The sequence below is a fragment of the Heterodontus francisci genome, chromosome 6 (genome assembly GCF_036365525.1).
Source record: "Heterodontus francisci isolate sHetFra1 chromosome 6, sHetFra1.hap1, whole genome shotgun sequence".
Lineage (NCBI taxonomy): Eukaryota > Metazoa > Chordata > Chondrichthyes > Heterodontiformes > Heterodontidae > Heterodontus > Heterodontus francisci.
In genome coordinates this window covers 105,910,724-105,932,372 of record NC_090376.1, presented here as the reverse complement: position 1 = coordinate 105,932,372, position 21,649 = coordinate 105,910,724, and the positions used below count along the sequence as shown (strand labels likewise).

The window sequence follows — 21,649 nt, the reverse complement described above, 5'->3', positions numbered from 1 at the left end:
AGTAGCCACCCTCTGGCTGGTTGTGGTGGTTCAAATGTAGATGGTTTTGTGGACTGTGGTAGAAAAAGGCATCATCACTGTTGTTTGATTACTGAGCATGATGCGGTGAGTGTGGTCACAAACCAACTGGACATTGAGGAAGTTGGAGGTTGCGGTACATTTCAGAATTTTCATGTAGCGCCCACAAAGCAACGTGCCTGCAGTCACTGGCACCCTGACCCATGAGGAAGCCTCCAATCCTGGTGAATCCGCGTTCTTGCTTCGCCTGCTTCTGTCTGGCAAGGAGAATGAAATGTATTCACTCCTCTGTTTGACTATAGAGCCTCAGTAACCTCCTTTATGGAACAGCAGACAGCGAACTGGAAGATGTTGCAAATATCGCTTGTTGTAGCCTGGAAGGAGCTCGACACATAAGCGTTCATGGCCAGGGTCACCCTCACAGCCACTGGCAATGCATTCCTCATCCTGCTCTGTGGTTGCATTTCTGGCAGTAGCAGTTGGCAGATTTCAGTGAGCAACTCCTTAGTGAAGAGGAGACATCTGATATACTTACCTTCACTAAGGCTGAGGTAGACGAATTGCTCCCTGAAGACCCTGGGTGGATCTGGCCTCCTGCTGAGAGCCCTTCTGCTTCTCCCTCTTTGAGGAGCTTGTCCCCTGGGTCACCTTTGCTCATTTTCCATCTCATGTTGCAGGACAATGGGATACAAACGATTGCATCCATGTTTGGGTATAAGTAGTCTGAGCAGAACTCTTGAAGTCAGAATCAAGGCTGTCAGCATGTGCCACACCATTCCCTGTAGATTTCAGCAACTTTTAAGTTGCAGTACAAACAACCAAACAATTCTATAAACTCAGCAATAGTCAAGAGCAATCTAACTAAGTTGAAAGTGGTTGATGATCTCTTTAATTGCTAAGGTGGGGTTGGTGGGGGGGTCCTTCCTGCTGCTGAACACATGCTCAGCTGTATGAAGTTAAGAGAAGGTGTTAGCTGGAGTGTTATGGTCAACAATGGCACTGCTGGTGTCAAATCAGCATTACATGCTGACTGGCATCACATTCTGCCCGCTCTGCATACTTTTGACGAGCGCTTCCTATTCCCACGCTAAAGCCCTTACTAAAATGGCATCCAGTACGGCCAACACCAGAAATCTGCACATGCACCAGGAACAACAATTTGAACTCAAAATAATACCCATAGCGCCGAAAATATAGGTGCTACTGACCCAAATTTTGCAGACCCATTGGGATGGGCTGGGAGATAGGAAGGCTCGCAAAATGGCATAGGAAGGCATTGGGGTGGGGGGAGGGGTGTTTCCTGATGTCTTTCCACCGCCATGCCATTATGCCATGTTGGCAGCTCAGAGACCTGCCGGGAGACTAATTGAGCCACTTAAATGGCCAAATAATGGCTACTTCCAGTCTCTACGGACATTTTGCCCATGTTGGGTGCCCCATCGCCATGTGGAGAGATTGCCCAGTGAAACCTGGTGGCCTCCCAGCAGGTTCCGAGCAGGTGGCCCTCCTTTTTGGGCATTCCATGCAGGGGCCCCCGACAGCAATAGCTGCCCCCGTGCCAATCATGCTGTCTGCCCTCAGCAGGCCCCACCGATTGCCAGAGCCTGGCTGCCAGACCCCTGTAGCTGCAACCTCAGCAATGGCCACAGCTAGCATTGGCGTTGTTGAGGCAGCTGAACTGCCGGCTTTCTGATTGGGCCGGCAGCTCTTGGGGGCGGGCCAGCAGCTCTTCGGGTCACTTCCCACTTTTGGCCCTGACAGCGGGTCTTCTGCCGTCCCAGTAAAATTCAGACATTTGTCTTTGCCCCGTCCATATGATGTGACACAGCTGGTGGGGGCAGTGGTGGAGGCGAGTGGAAGGAGAGTGGTAGTGTGTAGAAATTGCACTGGAACAGTATAGGATGGACTCAATAGATCAGCTGGTCTTTACCTTCATTTTTGTATATTTGAGTGTTATTTTTTTATCTTACAGTCAACTATGGCTCAGTTGGAAGCACATTAGCCTCTGAGTAGAAGGTTATTGGTTCAAATGCCACTCCAGAGGCTTGGGTACAGAAATTACTGTCAGAGGTTATATCTTTCAGATGAGACACTATACCAAGGTCCTATATGCTCATGTAGGTGGACATAAAGGATCCCATGACATTATTTTGAAGAACAGCAGGAGAGTTATCTCCAGTGTCTTGGCCAATATTTATCCCTCAATCAATATCACAAAAAACGATTATCTTGTCATTACCACATTGCTCTTTTTGGGAGATGACTTCTTTTTTTATATATTTTGTGTTCTGGGAGAAAAAAAATTGTCCAGACCATCGACTCTGACGTTTTAGTGTGGATTCCTGAAACCTAGAGATTTGGAGTGGTTCATTTCTGGAGAAGCCAAGTGTCACTGCTGTTGCCATGACGACTTTCAAAGCAGCACAAGGCCATATTTGCAATGAAAATGTTTTGGTGATGTCATTGCACTGTTCATAAGTAAAATGTAAAAGCTAACTTTTACTGACCTTATCTCCTTCCTGTTCCACACACATTCTTGACAGTAATTACACCGGAGTGCAGTTTCATAGCTACTGTCAGTCCTGCAGCATATCTGTAAATAGGGTGTCAAATATTCTTATAAGCTTGCAGGGCAATGATGCCCTTTAAAACAGGGACAGTGTATGTTGTAATGATGATGATGTGAAGTGTATTAAATGTTACAGAACGAAAAGGCGTTTAAAGAAGCTGGAAAAATAAAACATCATGTATAATATTCTTAACCTGCAGAAATGAGTCATTGACCCTGAATAAAGACTTGAATGTGTTTTCAATACTCAAAAAGACAATTATATGATGCACTTATTTGTTAGCATAGAATACTCCTCATTAATAACAATCTGTCTATATGTTTTCTTTTGACCATTGACCTCAAGTTGAATATGACATAATGGTTAAACCATCCATTGTCCCATATTGCACTGCACCACCCCCTTCACCACCCACCCCACCTCCCCACCCAGCCCGGACATTCCGTCCGCTGATCAAACTCAACATTTAATGAACTGTCGACATCAGGTGAGGAGCACTGTGTTCCTATTCATATATTTTGCACAAATATAGCAGTTGTTGCAGTGAGAATGACACTGCAAAATTATCCTGGAGATTTCCTTTCAGATTGCTATGGTAGCAATTTAAGTGCCTAGGAACCTTATTTATGAAAGAATGCATTTGAAGTGGAGCATGTTTTCAGAATGTTTTCAGAATGCTTTGAAGAATGTGGGAAATTCCTAGCTTGGCTTACTTTTGGCTGTGCTGTAGAATTGTTCCAAGATTGATTCATTTATTATATTAATATTATATTATTATTATATGTGTTTATCCAGTCAGTGCCTATGCAGATTAGGAGGAATCAAAGGTTTGTTCTCAGTTAGCTGATCTCAGCTTGGCATCTATAAGGGTGGTACAATTGGCCTCAGTATGCCTGGTTTACAGAGGGCATAATCAGGCAGCATTCCTGTTTCAGATTGCTATCCAGTAAATCCTGTTGAAAGGCTCTGTGTTTAGATCTTGCCTGAGAATAGGATGAGGCGGGATGCCTGTTTCAGTGCTGTATCTCTCTATGACTTAGCTCCTAAGTCTCTATGACTTAGAACACGTTGAACTGGAAGTCCAACATCTTGATGCCCTTCTGCATTCTGCAATGGCGGCTGACATGAAGGGCGGACGGCAATTAAGATATTTAAGAGCTGAGAAGACAGCAATTCTATTCACTGGGTCCAATTTAACTAATGGCACCTGGGAATCACGGGGCTTCAGAGCCTTGCTTGATTAAAGGAGGCAACAAGGAGGCAGCAGTTTAGTGCTGGCTTCGCTGCGAAGCCACTGTGTAAGGCAGCATCACTTAGTAGGGAAGGTGAAAAAGGGAGCACATCGGGAATCACTGTCAAGAGTGGGGGACAAGGTACCAGCTCTGCCAGGGAGACATACCAGGGTGCCATCGGTGCAGTGCCACATCATCAGAAATGACAAGTGAGGGAAAGGGGCGGGCATTTGCTGTGAAGGCCTTGCACTCAGGGAGAGGCAATCTATCATGGGCCTCATTCACCCTGGTTTCAAGGCCCCCATTGAGGGGGAGGAGCAGCATTAGAGGGAGGGAGGCACAGGCACCAGCAGGGGCACACCAGCAACTTGGGGGTCCACAGGAGGGCCAGCCTCCAAAGCGGTATGCCAGAAAAGCACACAGAGGGATACACTAACAGCCTCCTTCACGCAGAAGAATCTACCCTCCAGAAGGGGTCTATCGACCAAGGATCAACTACCTGCAGATGTCCAAGCGACAGTGTCTCCAAAGCCTCCGCCTCTCCAGGGAGGCTGTCATTGATCTGTATGTCATGATGCAGGATGAGCTGAGCCCCATGGGACTTGGTGGGCACCTAATGTCAGTGTTGCAGAAGGTCACCGTGGTGCTGAACTTAGGAACATAGGAGCAAGAGTACGCCACCAGATCATTCCAGGGATCAACTGGAGATATGTGTTGAATCTCGCAGTCTGCGATACATCTATGCTCAAGGAGGTCGCCTGTGCCCTGTTCAGGAGGGCTGGTGACAATGTATGCTTCTGCACTGATCCAAACTGTCAAACTGAGAGGGCTATAGGATTCGGGGCCATCACTGGATTCCCCCAGATGCAAGGTTTCAATGACTGCACATATATGTTCATCAAGGCTCCTACGGACCAACCTGCAGCCTTCATCAACAGGAAGGACTTCCACTTGCTGAATGTGCACCGGTCTGTGACCACTGAAAACAGATCCTACAAGTATTTGCACACTTCCTAGGAAGCAGACACAAAGCCTACATACTTCAGCAATACCAGGTGCCAGAACTTTTCCCTCATGGATGGATCCTTGGAGACAAGGGCTACCCACTGAGGACATGGCTACTGATGCCCGTGAGGAACCCACGCAAAGAGGCAGAGGAGAGGTACAATACCTGTCATGGTCAACCCGAGCAACTATCGAGCAGGCCATTGGTCTACTCAAGATAAGATTCAAGTGCCGAGATTGATCTGGGAGTCAATGTAGTATGCCCCAGCAAGGGTTTTGCGTTTTGTGGTGGTATGCTTTGCACTGCACAATCTGGTGCTAAAGAGGGTGGAGGCGTTGTCCAGTGAGGATATTGGGGCATGCACTGCCTCCTCTGATGATGAGGATGCGGAGGAGGATGCTACCCAGGGAGTGTCAGATTTACAGCCCAAGGACAGCAGGAAAGGCACAATGAGATACGCTCAAAGGAGGCACAAGATGCCCTTATACATTCATGTATCCTTTGACCCTTACCACCTTCTGGAACCACAACAATAAAGCCTTACCTTCAAGCCGCCCTGTTGTTGCTTCCTACCTTCTGTACTGCAGCACCCAGATGTACATCGCACAGTGACATTGACTGCTTGGAGCTTGGTCCCTCACTTCCATTCCCTTGGAAGGACAGAATTAAATGAAGTCCCAAAGGGCATCAACAATAGGATGGAGATAAGTGCTTCTAGGTGGTCTTCTTAAATCTTTTCTGGGTGTTCCTACATGATACTCCCCCTGTGCTGTTAACTGAGGTAGAGACAGGCTGCTGACCTTGTTGACCCTGGCTTGGGATGACATTGGCTGTCCTCTGGCTGCTTGAGGGCTGGAGGGCCCCTGCACACTAAGGGTCTCCTGCACAGATGAAGGAATCCCCTCTGTCATCGGGCATGATGGAAGCACTGGTGTCACTGGTGGAGGAGCTTTGGAGCTTCTGTCCAAACCAGGAGCACCCTGAGAGGCGTCCCAAGATATGGCAGCCAGCTGCTGCTCCCCCCTTGTAAGGTACACTTGAATCTCGCTGCTGACCTGAGAGGGACATGAACCTGGTGGAGATTCCAGGTGCCTCGTCCCCCTCTCACCTTGTCACTACTGCATGGAGCTCATGAACAAAGCGATGAAATGCAGGTCTGTGTGCTTCTTCGGCAGTCACTGATTGGTCTGCTGGATCTGGCTCTCCATGAGAGTCATCAATCACTCAATGGAGGAAGCCAGATGTGCACCTGTCAGAGCCAGTATAGCACCCAAGGCTGGGATGGGCTCCTCCAACATCTGCGCTTAGGAACACATAGCCCCTGGCATCTCTACCAGAGGTTGCCTTACCTCTTGCTGCAGCTGCAGCATTTCCTGTGTTACCGATAACATCAAAGGCCTGTCAGTCTGGGGCTCAGCATTGGCCTGGCCTCCCACAGTTCTCCAACTGTCAGTGGCCTCCGCAGTCACAGCCTCCATCAGTTTTTTTTTAATTCGTTTTTTTCTGGGATGTAGGCATCGCTGACTAGGCCAGCATTTATTGCCAATCCCTAATTGCCCTTGAACTGAATGGCCTGCTAGGCCATTTCAGAGAGCATTTATGAGTCAACCATATTATGATGTACTCATCAGGTTGTGTGTCTAAATTGAAATGCGTGTGACTACCCACCGATGTGACAGTATCTGCGCTGGTGGAGGGTGCCAGGGAATGATGTGATGGTGCAAGCTCTCAGGCTCCCTCCTCCTCCTCAAAGGTGGCCAGATGTCGCCCAGTCTCTCCAGCTCTTTTATCATGTCATTTATTTTGATCTACACGAGAGAACATAGACATTGAAGGGTTAAGGGCTGCCCATTGCAACATTCTAGCCACCCCTACTGTGCAGCTCCATTGATGCAGTGGTGATAACATGCACAGAATGGCTCAGTAGTACCAGATACACCCGAGTACCCCAGGAGATGTTTACTCACTCTCTTAGGTAGGTGTCCCTGTCTCACCATCAGCTATGGAGCAGCTGCCTTGCTGCCCTGCCCATTCCATGGCCTCCTCCTCCAACAGGCAAGACATGGAGATAAGGCACTCCATCTCTGGTCTCGGCACGCTCTTTTCAATTGTGGGCTGTCTTCAGCTGCAGGCACAATGATGAACAAAGTTAGTTTCCCAGTGGAGACAAGTCAAAGGCCAATGAAGGTGAAAATCCAGCACTCCATGAAGGGGGAACACAAATGCCTCCTGCATGTGGCCCCTCTGGAGGGATTGCATGGGGTTATACAATGACTGACTTGCGCCTCTCACTGAGATGCAGCCATGCTTCAGGCAGTGTGTCCTGCTGCCTTTCCCCAATGCACGTGAGTGGTGGTCACTCCCTTTCCACCAAACACTCCCTCTTGCTCTGCCATATGCAACACCCAAAGCATCTAAGGTGTTTGGAGTTCTCACCTTAGATGCTCGGATCAGACCACTGGCCCACTTCCTGCACTGGATCCATGCCCTGGTGGTGACCCCAAGGCTGCTGATGTCCTCTGCTATCTTTGTCCAGGCTTGCTTGTTCAGGCGGTTTTCTCCACCCGTCCCTGGGGAGAGAACCTCCCACCTTTCCCTTGAAGCCTGGAGGAGAACCTGTAGGAAGGCATCGCTAAACCGTGGAGTCACCCGGTGTCTTCCTTCAGCCATGGTCGCGGCAGGATCGCATTCAGCTCCTTGCCTATCAGGGAGCAGAGGCAGCAACAGGATACTTCAGGGCACTCAGGAAGGCAGCAGTGAATGCAGGGCTGGCAGTTCTTTAAATATGGCACCAGCACCTGCCATTGAGTCAGATGACAATGCCATTGGTGTCTTGTTCCCCAGCTCTGATGCTTGACTGCACGGTTTCCTTGTCTCCCCTTCCTTAATTGACTGGCCGCCGCGTGATTGTGGTTGGCTGGCAGTTCGGGGTTGGATCAGCTCCCTGACGAAAAGAGGCAGGCAGCCATTTAGGCCAATTATTATTAATTATAGGGTCTTAAATCGCTGACTGGAATTTCCAGTTGGCAATGCGGGCAGCCTACATTGACCTGGATCACAACCAGGCCAGCATGATAGGCTCAGGGCAGGAGCTGGTTGGGGGGGAGATACAGGATAAAACAAGGGACCCAACAGACCAATAATAGCTGCCATGCCACAGCTGAGGCCGCTGGCCATTCCCTGCAGTGGTTACGTCAGCTGCCAATCACTGAGTGCTGGAGGGCTTTTCATTGGCCCTCCAGCATCAGGAACCCGCCTATCGTCGCTGACTAGTCTTTAATTTGATGATGATTTGAAAATCCCCATGTGCGTGCCAATACCACGCCATGAGGAGTCGGGACCAGGAAGCAGCCTTCATTTCTGGTTCCAGACCCCTGACTGAAAATCCAGCTCAATCTGTTTTTACCCTGCTTCTCCAGATGAACTTCCTTCTTTAGAACATCACATGCTGGGGAATCATATGAGGAATTTGGATGTGCCTCTTGTGTGATTGCCTTTAAGAGTGATGTCCCTTTAAGATCTCAGTATATTAATGAGCTGAGTACCAGGATGCAGTCATGTGACCACATGCCAGTCACATGCTAACAGCAACACCAAGAGGCAAGTCATGTAAATAGTTAGCTCTGCACTGTATATACATGTTAGCTGTTAATAACCCTGTTTGAGATCTTCTATGAACTGAACTCCATGCATCTCATTTATGTTGCATCAGACAACATTAAAAGCTTCTCATTACACCTCTAGTAATTTTTATCCCTTAGTTTTAATGGATGGGAAACTCTGGGGCCTGCTCACAAATATTTCCCATTATATGGACGTGGAACAGTGTCAGGAAGACTAAGAATTTAAAGCGCTGACACTCATGCTGGAATATGTTCCAGTAATTAGTTACCTTCTGGTACTCTGCTCAGTTTTCCAATTCTTTTTAGGTCCCACACTCTGGAATTCCTTCCCAAAACCTTCTGCCTCTCTGCCCCCCTTTCCTCATTTAAGACCCTCCTTAAATCTATCTTTTTAACCAAGCTTTTGGTCACCCTCTCCTTTCTTGGGCTCAGTGTCCATTCTTTTTTTGATTTTGATTTGGCCTCTGTCAAGCACCTTTTCGATACTAAAGTCACTATATAAATGCAAGTTGTAGTTGTTTATGCATAAGCCTCGACAGCGTGTGTCAACAGGCTGAGGAGGGGTTGTTACAGCCAAGCTCAATCTTCTCCTCACCTGACATACACAAGTACACTTTCAGCATGTTAGTAATCAGGGAAGGGAACACTGGCTGTCTTTTCCCTCTCTGTAACCCTGGGGCACAGAAAACACAACTTCATAATTGAATCTCCTGCATTTTATTCAAAACGTAACAAGCTATTTTAAAAGACCTTTGTTTTTGCTAGATTTCAGGAAGTATAAGAAAGGAAGAAAAAATTGAACCTCAGGCAAGTTTCCATAGGAAAAAAAGTCTTTTATTTGAAAACAATTTCAGTTTGTAACAGACTTATGGAATGTGATTTTAATTTTTCCTTGGACTGAAGGGGAGTGAAGGTGAAAATTAAACCTGCTTCAGAAAAAAAAAGATTGAAAGAGCTGACAAAAAAAGGGGGGAAAATGAGGAGAAAGCAACATTCAATATTTATAAAGCAAGCATAATACTGTGTGTACAAACTGGACAAAGAAACAATTAAATAAATATTCATGGCACAAATATGCAGCGGTCAATTTGGTAACCTTACCAATTTTCTTTTTCTCCATTTTTAAACAGTGCAAAGGGGAATGACACTGCCTTGAATTCAAGCTATAGCTAAAAATACATTGCAAAAAATTCAGATTTTATACAAAACATCCTCCTTAGAATTTGTTTAAAAAAATCTTCTATTTACACAAACATTTTACTTTAAAGAAAATTAAGTCATGCTCTGCTGTGAACTTCTGTTACTAAAAAGGTGAATAAGGCTATTTTATCTGTCCCCTCCCTCCCTGCCCAAATCGTTATACATTAAAATATTCCACATATTTACAGCTTCTTCACAACAAGCATCAGTTTACTGTGTGGTGCAAATTCTAAAACCAGGTGATCGGGATGATTGTGTCTGCAAGGCGATTACTGATGTTCTTTTGGCGGGGAGGGATGAGTAAGACGAACTATAAGGGATCAGTTTAAAGTGCCTTACTCTACATCAGACACACAACCACTGCATGTTTTACAAACCAGAAATCCCATAAATCCTCCCGTTGGACTTTTTTTCAAATTTGGAAATTCACCTGCTGTTTTCAGAGTCTGGTTTAAAACAACAACACAGCCAGGCACAGATAACCCACAAAGTGTTTCATAAAAGAGCAAACAAAATCTAGTATAATTGAGAAGTGTCTCTGCTAATATATCTCTTGTCCTCAAGGCCCACAAAAAACACTTTACATGGAAATGGCAGAAAATCAGATGCACATGTAATGTACATCATTGCCATGGCAACGACCCAAGTAAATGCAAAGTGTCTCATTTTTGTCGCCAATGTAATTTTCAGGTTCAAGGATTAGGCTGGGCAACCATTTTGCGGGTTCCCCTTTGGGATTCTTAAGCCCAGTCTTTTCACACAGCTACTGCTGCACGTTCTTTGAATTTTAAACTACAAGATATCACAGTTTAGACAGTGCCACAACAGTAACCAATAACACAGCCGACACTGCAAGTCACCACAGGAGTGAAGATGGTTTTGGAACAGACATTCCCAATGCCAGGCTATTACTGTTTAATATTAATTTGAGAGAAGTGTTTTCTAAAAACTAAGCCTGTGTGTAAACTAAATAGATCAAGGCTGTAAAGCCCTTTAGTTCTTGCAAATATGAAGCAGAACTGATTTCCCAGCTTTTGTTACTTACGTAGTCTTATAATGACTCTATTTTTGTATTTGTTATTTATGGAAACAAGATTCCACTCCCAGAGGCAAGTGTCCAAACATTTTATGGCTGTGTTATCATCATCCAGATAGTCTAATTTTCAAACAATCTTCATCTGCCCACTGTGCATACTTAGAGCAATTCTGCCTACAAAAACTGGCCCACAATAATCTGCTCCTCAGGTCTGCTATTTGATCACTTAGTTCCTTCTTCTCCCTTCTCCATCTTATGTAGAATATTTAATTTCTTTTTGTCTCACGAGTACTTCAAGGGTAAGGCCTTTAAGGTCATTGAAGCTGCAGTGGTATGCCAGCCACAGTAAGAGAAGCTGTACCATGTAATACGGAGACTGCTCCACAGTCTATTGATACAAAGCAAACCGTAAGGCAGTATATTTCCTCAGTGTGTCTGTACCACTGTTGCACTTTTCTTAAAGAGCATTACTAGCCCCACTAATGCCTTTTATCACTGATGTGTGCCTTTCCCTTTAATACCTCAATAAAGCACCATGTAGATGGAGTCCTTTCATTTCTCTCTTCGTTCAATTTTGCTCAAAATTATTATTTTAGTTCATTTAAGGTGCAGCCCTACAGCTCTGTGCTTGTCACCATGTCTATCAGCCTACATCTTGGAACTTTTAGTACCAAAGTGCTTCCTAAATATCTACACTTCCTTTTCAGATTCAAAAAGGCAGCAGCATAAAACTGCAAATGCAGTTAAACATCACAGGTGAACTCCTGGTCTCCTGCTCATTACCAATGTGTCCTACATCTGGCTGGAGGGACTCCTGCATGTATGTGGACATGATTTATCACTTTCTGTACAACTAATTAAAGTTGGCTGCTTTGCGAATACTACCACTGGTGACTGAGATGTTTGATTCAGGTTAATGTCTTGGTACGTTCTAGAAAGTTCCTGATGTTAGTGATCGTGTTCATAGGCAAAGTGGCCTTTGGGTTAACAAGTAATACTGGTAACAGGAAAACAATAAGTGGGAATAAAAATCAAAAGCACACAACAAAGAAAGAGGTGGATTTATGAAATCCGGTTAATATAAAAGATAACAGTCCAGGGAAAGTGGAGACTGACTATTTTCTATTGCTGAATATCCAAAGCTTAAAATGTTACTATTTATAAATACAGTGATAGATAATTCAAACATCCCTTTGCTTCTTGCTTCCTGGTATGTTTGTAACATATGGTCCAGAAATTAATGGTAAGAGTAAAAGGTGGAACAGTTCAGTTGAATCCCTGACTCAACTGTTCTCCAGCTTGCTGCTCCTGTTATTTTACTGTAAGCAGATTCCTACACAGACCATACACACTAACCATCTCTCTTCAGCTGAATTTCCTGCAAAGCTTCCATTTTCCCATTTAATTCTCCTACACATTTAAACTCAATCCTGGTGCAAAAAAAAAGTCACCACTAATTTCAGCAGAAGACCCAGGTATGCAACAGGCCAAGAATTTTCTTCAAGATCCCAAACTAGCCTCATTTCCGTCAGCTCAGACTTTGTAGTATATATTCGCTGGGCTCTGTGGTGGCATCTCCTGAACTATATACACAGGATGTCCATAGTCTCCGCTGACTTTTTCATAATGAGGGCAGAAGGCGCTGTCTGCAGTCCTTAATGGAATGATAATGTCACTGGGTTCAGAGCCATTGTTGTTACCTCCCCGTTTGGGAGTGGCCAGTGTGCTGAGGGACAGGGTGGTGGTGTGCTGCGGGGAGTGCTTTCTGTGTCGCCTCTTGTACTTTAGCAGCAGGACCACCAACATGATGATGATGATGATGAAGATCACGCAGCCCGATCCAATGCCTGCAAATAAGGCCACATCAGAGCTCAGGAACCTGCCCTGGTCCGAGTCCCTGGGTGTAGTTGAAGGTTTATTATCACCACTCAATGAGTGTGTCCCACCTAAAAACAAAGAAGAACTGTTTGAATAATTTATTCCTCGATAAAAGCCTTTTAAAATCATCTCTTAGAATATAATTTCACTCATAGGATTACATTTTGTTGAATGAAACCTTCTATCTATTGAAAAGTAATTGAAGTTCTGGTCTCTGTTTTTCCAAATAATTATTGGTGGGATTTTAGCGCACCCATTTTGATATTACATGAATCAACCAACCAGCAATCTCTGTGTGGTGAAACAGATTTAGTGATTCCACCATTAAACATGTTGCTGAAGAAAGAAGAGCTGGCAGAGAAAATAAATTCACATTAAATAACTGCTAAATTAATGCATAATATACTTCCTTTAACACACCACTTGACTTTGCACAGACCATCAAAACAAAGAGACTTGGTCTTCAATAAAAACAGAGGCTTTGACAAATGAGATTATCTATTGGTTTTCCAAATACAAGCTCTCGTGGTCAGCAATGAATATTTAAAATGACATATGTTTACATGTTATTCCTGGACCTTTTTTTTTATTAATACATCTTCATCAGTCAGTAGCAAAGAATGGAGCTGACAGCTTCACTTAAAACAGATGCAGGCTTGCCTGAGGCAGCATGGGTAAGAGTAAGAAAATGCAAATCCGGAAAAGAATTGTCCCTAGTCATAGTGTCTGACTAGCTGCAACCCCTTTGCTCCTGGTGCTGAATGTATTAATCATTCCATATGCTGATAAACAAAGCAGACTGTACGCTCAGGAATGAGACTGTGTTTGAGCTTTCTTTTTTATTCAAAAACCATGTTAAATTTATCTAGCTTACAATTTTAAATCCGACTGACCACAAAATTAATTGATCTGGCAATTTTTCCTTCACGAATCAAAACTTTATAACCAACAATGATGTTCCATCTTTGTAAATCCGCTTGTCTGGTATTCTCTTTCCCCTGCCAGGCTGGATCTGACCCCTCTCTACTTCAGTGGGAACTTTTTACAAATAAATATCTCCACTTCCCATCCTATAGCAGTCCTGGTGCCATTAAATGGGTTGCTTGGGAACCAGATGACCTTCTCCCAGAGGTTTACATCTGCCGCACTTCCCCCACTGAATTCGTTGAAATCGGGCAACATTCTGTGTGGTGAGCTGCAAGTGCAAACCCAAGTGATACCATTCCACAGTTTATGTTTATTACAAAATCTAGCTGAAGTGTTGAATTGAAAAGAGCAGGATAGAAGACAAAGAAAATCTTCTAAAAGCCAGAAGATTGTAAGAGTAAAGAAAGAGATTTCCTTGCATATACAAAATTGAGGGCTGATCTAATCAAGGTGTTTTAAATTATAAAAGGATTCAACAGGGTAGATACAGAGAAACTATTTCCTCTGGTAGAGGAGTCCAGAATAAAGGGGACATAATCTTAAGATTAGAGCTGAATTATTCAGGAGTGAAATCAGGAAGCACTTCTTCACAAAAAGCACAGTAGAAATCTGTAATTCTATTCCCCAAAAGACTGGATGCTGGGTTAATTGCAGCTTCAGGACTGGGAAGTACAGAACAATTATGACCACTATAGTATTAATAAAAATAAAGATGGAGAGATGGAGAAGGTAACTTATTGTGCAAAATGGTAATATTTCAATAAATTAACGTACTACTAGATGTATTACCTAATGAGCCTACTAGAACCTTCTGATGAAAGGTCATTGGTGTGAAACGTTAACTCTGTTTCTCTCTCCACAGGTGCTGCCTGACCTGCTGAGTATTTCCAGCATTTTCTGTTTTTATTTCAGATTTCTGGAAGCTGTAGTATTTAATTTTTGTATTTTTTGAAGAAGCTAAAGCTACTGTTTACATTCAATTGCTCATATGGGTTAATAATTGGTGAATTCATGTCATGAGTCTTCTCACATGGAGGCAGCACAGTTACGGAGGTAATAGCAAAAGCTGCTACCAGTAGACAATTGCTTTGCTGGAATGATGCAATTTCCACACAAATTGATCCAATTTGCTGTGACATAGGCCTGAGAAATACAGGTCTGCTGTCCTGCTAAGTTAGAGTTACACAATGAGACTCAATCCCACATGTATTTGACCACTTTATATCTAAAATAATAATAAAACTATTATACAGATACTAAACTTATCAGCAATCTGCCTGGATTCCAGTTGTTCACAAAAATGTAGGGTGCTATTTTATCTAAAAGTTGATTTATTTACTGACACAGTAATGTAAAGCAAGCTCATGGGTCTGAAACATGGATTTAAATCCTTGAAATAATAAACAGATCCCTATGGGGAGTCCAGACTTTGAGAAAATGTAATATATGGTCTCAGCCCTCCCTTTTGCTGCTCAAAGAATTGACAGCCAGAGTCAGCAATATGAACCCTTCTGAAAAAATTCTACTTAGCAGGCCTGTAACAGTCTCCCAAAGCTGATGCAAAGCAAGGCATGCTAATAGAGATGATGAAATCAATCATGTTTATATTAAACTGATTCTTGTAAGCTGCAGCTGAGTGCTAACCTGACACAGTGAGAAAGAAGAACAGGAAGAAATTAAATACTTTCCTCTCTTGAAAGCACAGTACATAAAAGCTTTTATCTGGCAAACATCTGGAATTGTTCACAACCCAAACTCCTTAGAAAGCAATGTAGAATATTACATTGTCTAATTTTAATCTAGCTATATTGCAAATCCACATTGCTGTTCACTTTTCAGCAAGGTGGAAAGACAGAAAGTCTAAAAGGATTAGCAGTAAAGGAGCTTGTCAAGAATTAGACAATGGGGAAGAAATAACTGTAGCAGATACAAACAATCCAAGTGCAGAAAACTACATGAATCATGACAGACTTCTAGGTGCTGTGAAAGCATTACCCCACTACAGTTTACAATTGGTAGTCACTGCAGCTATCTTGTAAAATTGGAGGACTCCTGTTGTTTTTCATTGTCCTAGTTTAGGATTGTTAAAGAAAAACTATTGAAAAATGCTAACATTTCTGCTGGTTTAATCTGCATCGCACAATGGCACAGATAGTTAATTTTATCCTTCAGATCTCCTGCATGTTTTGTTAAGTACAAACCTCAACTCCCTCTCATCACTGAAGTTGTGTATTTTAAAAGGACCTGGTGGCTTTCAGTAAGGAGGTTTTTGGATTGACCACGAACAGCCAACTTGGATAACTCAACATCTGGGTTGCTGCCCCAGACAGTTGATGTAACAGGCTTTGGAGAAACACGGGTTAATAAATGACAGCCAACACAGATTTGTTAAAGGCAAATTGTGTCTGACAACCTTGATTGAGTTCTTCGATGAAACAAAGGAAGGTTGATGAAGGTAATGTATATGGACTTTCAAAAGGCCTTTGATAAAATGCCACATAAATAGACTTGTTAGCAAAATTGAAACCATGGGATTAAAAGGGGCAGTGGCAACATGGATACAAAATTGGCTAGAGACAGAAAGCAGAAAGTAGTTGTGAATGGTTATTTTTCAGACTGGAGGGGAGTGTGCAGTGGCATTCCCCCATGCGTCAATATTCAGACCACTTCTCTTTTTGAAATATAATAATGACCAGGACTTGGGTATAGGGGGTATATTTTCAAAGTTTACAGCTAACACAAAACCCAGAAATGTAGTAAACAATGAGCAAGATAGTAACAGACTTCAGGAGGACAGAGACAGACTAGTGAAATGGACAGACACATCACAGATGAAATTTAATGCAGGGAAGTGTGAAGTGATACATTTTGGGAGGAAGAATGAGGAGAGACAATTTAAAATAAATGGTACAATTTTGCAGGGACACAGGAACAGAGAGACCTGGGGGTACGCATACACAAATCTTTGAAGGTGAGAGGACAAGTTGAGTAAGTTGTGCAGGCTCCTTGGCTTTATAAATAGAGGCATAGAGGACAAACATAAGGAAGTTATGCTAAACTTTCATAAATCACTGGTTAAGCCTCAGTTGGAGTACTGTGTCAAATTCTGGGCAGCACACCTTAAGAAAGAAGGCAAGGTCTTGCAGAGGGTGCAGAGGAGATGATACCATGAGGGACTTCAGTTATCTGGAGAGCCTGGAGAAGTGGGATTATTCTTCTTAGAGCCAAGACGGTTAAAGGGAGATTTAATAGAGGTGTTCAAAATTATGAGGAGATTTGGTAGAGTAGATAAGAAGAAACGGTTTCCACTCACAGGTGGGTCGGTAACCAGAGAACACAAATTTAAGATCATAGCTAAAAGAACCAGAGGAGAAATGAGAATTTTTTTTTTTAATGCAGCAAGTTACGATCTGAAATGCACTGCCCACAGGGTGGTGGAAGTGGATTCAATAGTAACTTTCAAAAGGGAATGGATGTATACTTGAAATGGATATGGGGAAACAACAGACAAGTGGGACTAATTCTTTAGCTCTTTCAAAGAACCAGCATAGGCACGCTAGGCTGAATGGCCTCCTTCTGTGCTCAATGATTCTAAGTGCAAATGTCCCACTTGATCAGCACTTCACATACATGCAAAACTGAGCCAAACTAGGTAGTGAACAATTGTGGCTCATATAAAGATGCACTTAAGTCTCAAATGGGAGTAATGCTCCGCACAGAACTGCCCCAGAGACAAGGAGTCCTGCCATTTGTTTACTCGTGCCAATGACCCTCATGTTTAACTTGCAAATGCCGTGGGCCTTTCAGGTAGGTGGAAGAAGTTCCACAACTCCAGTTCACAGGTGAGGGATCTTCATTATAATCAGCTTCTACCAGATGGTTACCTTCACTCTCGGCCTTTTGGGTGGGCTTGGTTGTGATGCCATCCTGTTCTTTTTCAGGAGCTCTGGTTGGCTTTTCTTTTCGTCCCACAGAATTTGCATCTAAAAAGTTTTTAAAAAGGTTGTTTCAGTTACAAACTGTAACGTTGAGATACCTTCATCAGTTAGACAAAGGGGAACATCACTCAACACTGATGTTTTACTTCTCAAGTAACACACTGAAGCTATTGCAGACTTCAGGCGCCATGATTGGAGTGAAGTCTTTGCTTATAGTTTTATTGGATTAACACTTTGGAAATCACTTTGATGAACAACAATGTCCTTAAAAAGATCTTTATTTATAACTTAGGACTTAATCAAATGAACCAGCAGAATTTCTATTTATAACAAAGTGTTAGAATATTTTCTGTCCTGGCAAAATCCTAGGTGATGAGCAATTCATTTCAAAGCTTGGGTACTTCATTTGGTGATAATGTGATTTTAAACATACACTTTTACAGCAGCACTGCTCTGCTTGGTTTACCAGGTTTTTAAGTTGCTCTTATATACACTCCCTTGATGGACAAGTAACACCATTGTTTAAATTAGCCCTTTCCTAGCCTGAACTAAGCCTAATTATTGCAGGCACGAGGCATCTTTAAATGTTGACCACTCAAATACCCGCATCTGCAAAAGCCATAGAGAAGCTGACCAATAGCAGGCAAAGACTTTGTAGATGATAATTCATTTGAATAGAGGATGCTGACAGAATGCTAAATAGACACTACACTAACACAGAAAGTGTATGAAACAGATTTTCGAATTGCAAATTCCAGAGATGTAAGGGAGATTTATAATGTCAATACATATTGGGCTGGATTTTGTAGTGCCGCTGCTAGAAGCAGCAGCACGCACGAGCCGCGCAACGTCAAGCTGCCACGATCTTGAGCCCGACGGCTCATTATCATATACAGGGCGGGGGCTGCCTCGGCGACACCATAAACAGTGTCAACTGTTTCTGCGCAGGAGCTGGTGCCAATTTTAAAGGGCTGCGAGCCCTGCAAAGAAACTGCAGAGTTACCCCTGTTCCACCTTGCAACTACACCAAAAATACATATTTGCCCTGTTTCCCCCTCCCACCTACTACATTACCAAAGCATCGTTGACCCCTTCTCCCCCCCCCACAACTGACCCAAGTACAGAGTTCACCCCTAACCCCCCCTCAACTACACTAAAAATGCAGAGTTTACCTCTTTGCACCCCCCCCCCCCCCCCACTCCCCTCCACCTCACTACAAATGCAGAGCTCCCCCCTTCCCCACCTCGGTGGTGCCAGTTTTCCCTGGATGGGAAATTGAAGGCACGTGAGTGCCGCCCGTCGCGCTGAAGATCTGGAACTGCACGCAAGGTTGCTGTGGATTAGGTTTTAATTAATGCAAACAGCTAATTTAAATATGTAAAGGCGGAGGGGCCGCCTCGAAGCTTTCCTGCCACCGGAAAGATCAGGCCCAGCAATCCCGGTGTCAGGTTCCATGGCGGGCCACTGCCGCTGCCACTCCAATCTTCCAGCCCCCTCCTACCACAGAGCCCGAGGAGAGCAAAATCCAGCCCATTGTATTTAAAATTTTAAATTGTGTTAGATGAAACAGAATTAATTTCCATTTACCATCAACTAATGATATTACAAGGAAGGAGTAATCTATTAAAGATCTTATTTAGTAACAGTTACATTCAAAACATTTAACCAAATAAGTCGCCAGCAAAATCTACTTCATACTAATGACTTAAAAACAAAGATAAGTGCAAGTCTGTACTGTATAATTACTATTCTTTTATCTTAAAAATTTTTTCAAATCTTGAGGTAACAGAAAATGCAAAATGCTTTTGTCCAGAAATTAAAAACATAACAGCCCTAGTTGATGCCTTGTTCTCAATGACCTTAAGAAAGGGGCACAGATAGATTGTTTTAATTCATTTTACTGTGCAACTATGTGCTTAAAAATTTGGGACAAGCTTTTAGATCACTTCTAATCCTTTTATATAATAGACTGATTCAGAAGCTCCAGAAAAGTTATAGGACAATAATTAGGCATTCTGATGCCTGCAGCTTTTCACAGTAATGAAGAGACTGTATTGTGCCTCTTATTGTCATAATGATTAGGAGCAGTATATAGCTAAGTGGAGAAAAAAGACAGTTGTTTGTGTATTTGGGAAATACTAGATGGTTCTTACCTTGTCCAACTTTCATTATGAGCTTCATGGCTTTGGTCTGGCATACACCACCTTCCCGGTTTTCCAGCCCTTCCAAAGTACCATTTGATGTTGCTGGGAAAATAGGAAAAAAAGTATAATCATTAAAATTTAATCCAGTATCATCTATAGAAAATCTGCATTACCTGAACAAAGTCATTAGATAAACATATTACAGTTACATTGACAAACCTGAACATTAGAACATTTCATTCAATACCTTCACTTCCTGCCCCTCCCCCATTCACTTAAGGCAACATGATAATCTATCAGTTACGGAAACTTAATCTTCTAAAAGACAGTTAAGAATAGGCCTGTAATGTGGCACCACATCAACAGATTTGGAGAATTGTGGAGACATATAGCTTTAAGATGGAAAAATCAATAACATGAAGCAATCTCGTGTGCAAATCATGCCTGTCAATGTTGGAAGTGTTTTTTATGGCCTATTGGACAAAAACACCAAGGACATCACTGTTAAAACAGCACCCAAACATAGAACAAGCACGATGGCTCTGGAATTGCTAATAAAGATGTTATCTTCGTCACTCCACCTGGTCATTTGGTTACAGGTGTACACTTACAACAGCTTGGTAGGTGAAACTAAGCTATGAAACTAATTCCAAACACTATTGACTCTTTGAAAAACAGATTCCAAAGTAAATCTTTATTGCAATGTGATCCATTCAGTATTATGGCAACTAAAAATGCGAATAAATCAACCTATTTGGGGGCCTGGGAAAAAGTGTATCTTTCGAAACAGGATCAGACTTTTTACCATCCAGACACTTTTGAAAATGGCAACAAGGATGGAACAAACACTACAAAGCCTAAATAACTAATGCAAAACACTACACAATGTATTAGTATTAGTAGTCCTGAAACAAACTTCCCTCATTATTAGTACTGCTTTTAAAAAACTAAAGTTAAAGAATTTGACTTTTTTTTTGTTTTCCCCATATCCATTGTTTTCAACACAAGATATTTCAGCAGGATTACAGAAAGAACTTGCATTTATATAGCGCTTTTCACAATCTCAGGATGTCCCAAATGCTTTACAGCCAATGAAGTAATTTTGAAATGTAGTCGCTGTTGTAATGTAGGAAACATGGTAGCCAATTTGTGCACAGTATGCTCCCACAAACAGCAATGAATTAAATAACCAGATCTTTTGTTTTTAGTGATAGTGGTTCAGAGATACATGTTGGCTAGGACACTGGGAAGAACTCTCCTGCCCTTCTTCAAATAGTGCCAATGGAACTTTCCCGTTCTCTTAGAGGGCAGCCAGAACCTCAGTTTCATATATTTTTAATAGCAATATGTACTAAAGATACAATTGAGGCTGGGTGTTAGTGGGACTCATGGTGTGATGTTGCTGAATTAACGCATGCAGTTGAAGTTACAAGCTTGCTGAACCACCCGGAGTTAATAAATGTATCTACTTATATTAATTAATTTCCCTTCCGATACAGTAACTCCAAGGTACCATGTCCACTGCTCACTGTTCAAACAAAAAATACAATTTAAAAAATGATGTTGAATTCTTTTCATTTTGGATTATGAGTGAAGATTTATTTCCTCTTTGAGTGCACATGCATGCGTACATGCAAATAATGCATTCAAGGACCAATTAAAACAGTCAATTCATTCTATAAGTACATAAGAAATAGGAGCAGGAGTAGGTCATTTGGCTTTCTGAGCCTTCTCTGCAATTCAATAAGATCATGGCTGATCTTCTACCTCAACTCCATTTTCCCACATAATCCCTATATCCCTTGATTCCTGTAGTATCCAAACATTTATCTATCTCTGTCTTGAATATACTGAACGATGGAGCATCCACAGCTCTCTGGGGTAGACAATTCCAAAGATTTACAACCCTCTGAGTGAAGAAATTTCTCCTCATCTCAGTTCTAAATGGTCAACCCTTATTCTGAGACTATGATCTCATGTTCTAGACTCCCCAGCCAGGGGAAACATGCTCCCACAACCTGACCTGTCAAGCCCCTTAGGAATTTTATATATTTCAATAAGAACACCTGTCACTCTT

The 21,649-nt window shown here is 42.8% G+C and overlaps 1 protein-coding gene across 2 annotated transcripts in view; it reads right to left on the bottom strand.

Annotated features, from left to right (window-relative positions):
* Positions 1–9,313: 9,313 nt before the first annotated feature.
* efnb2a (ephrin-B2a) overlaps positions 9,314–21,649 on the bottom strand; it is a 61,663-nt gene continuing 49,327 nt past the window's right edge. The window contains exons 3-5 of one of the 2 annotated variants that reach the window (XM_068034129.1): positions 19,582–19,674; positions 17,375–17,473; positions 9,314–12,631 (exon numbers count right to left, since the gene is read on the bottom strand). In XM_068034129.1, the coding sequence (XP_067890230.1) occupies positions 12,219–12,631; positions 17,375–17,473; positions 19,582–19,674 (605 nt within the window). In that variant the 3' untranslated portion in view covers positions 9,314–12,218. The remainder of the gene's footprint in view (positions 12,632–17,374; positions 17,474–19,581; positions 19,675–21,649) is intronic. The other variant, XM_068034130.1, reaches the window with a different exon arrangement.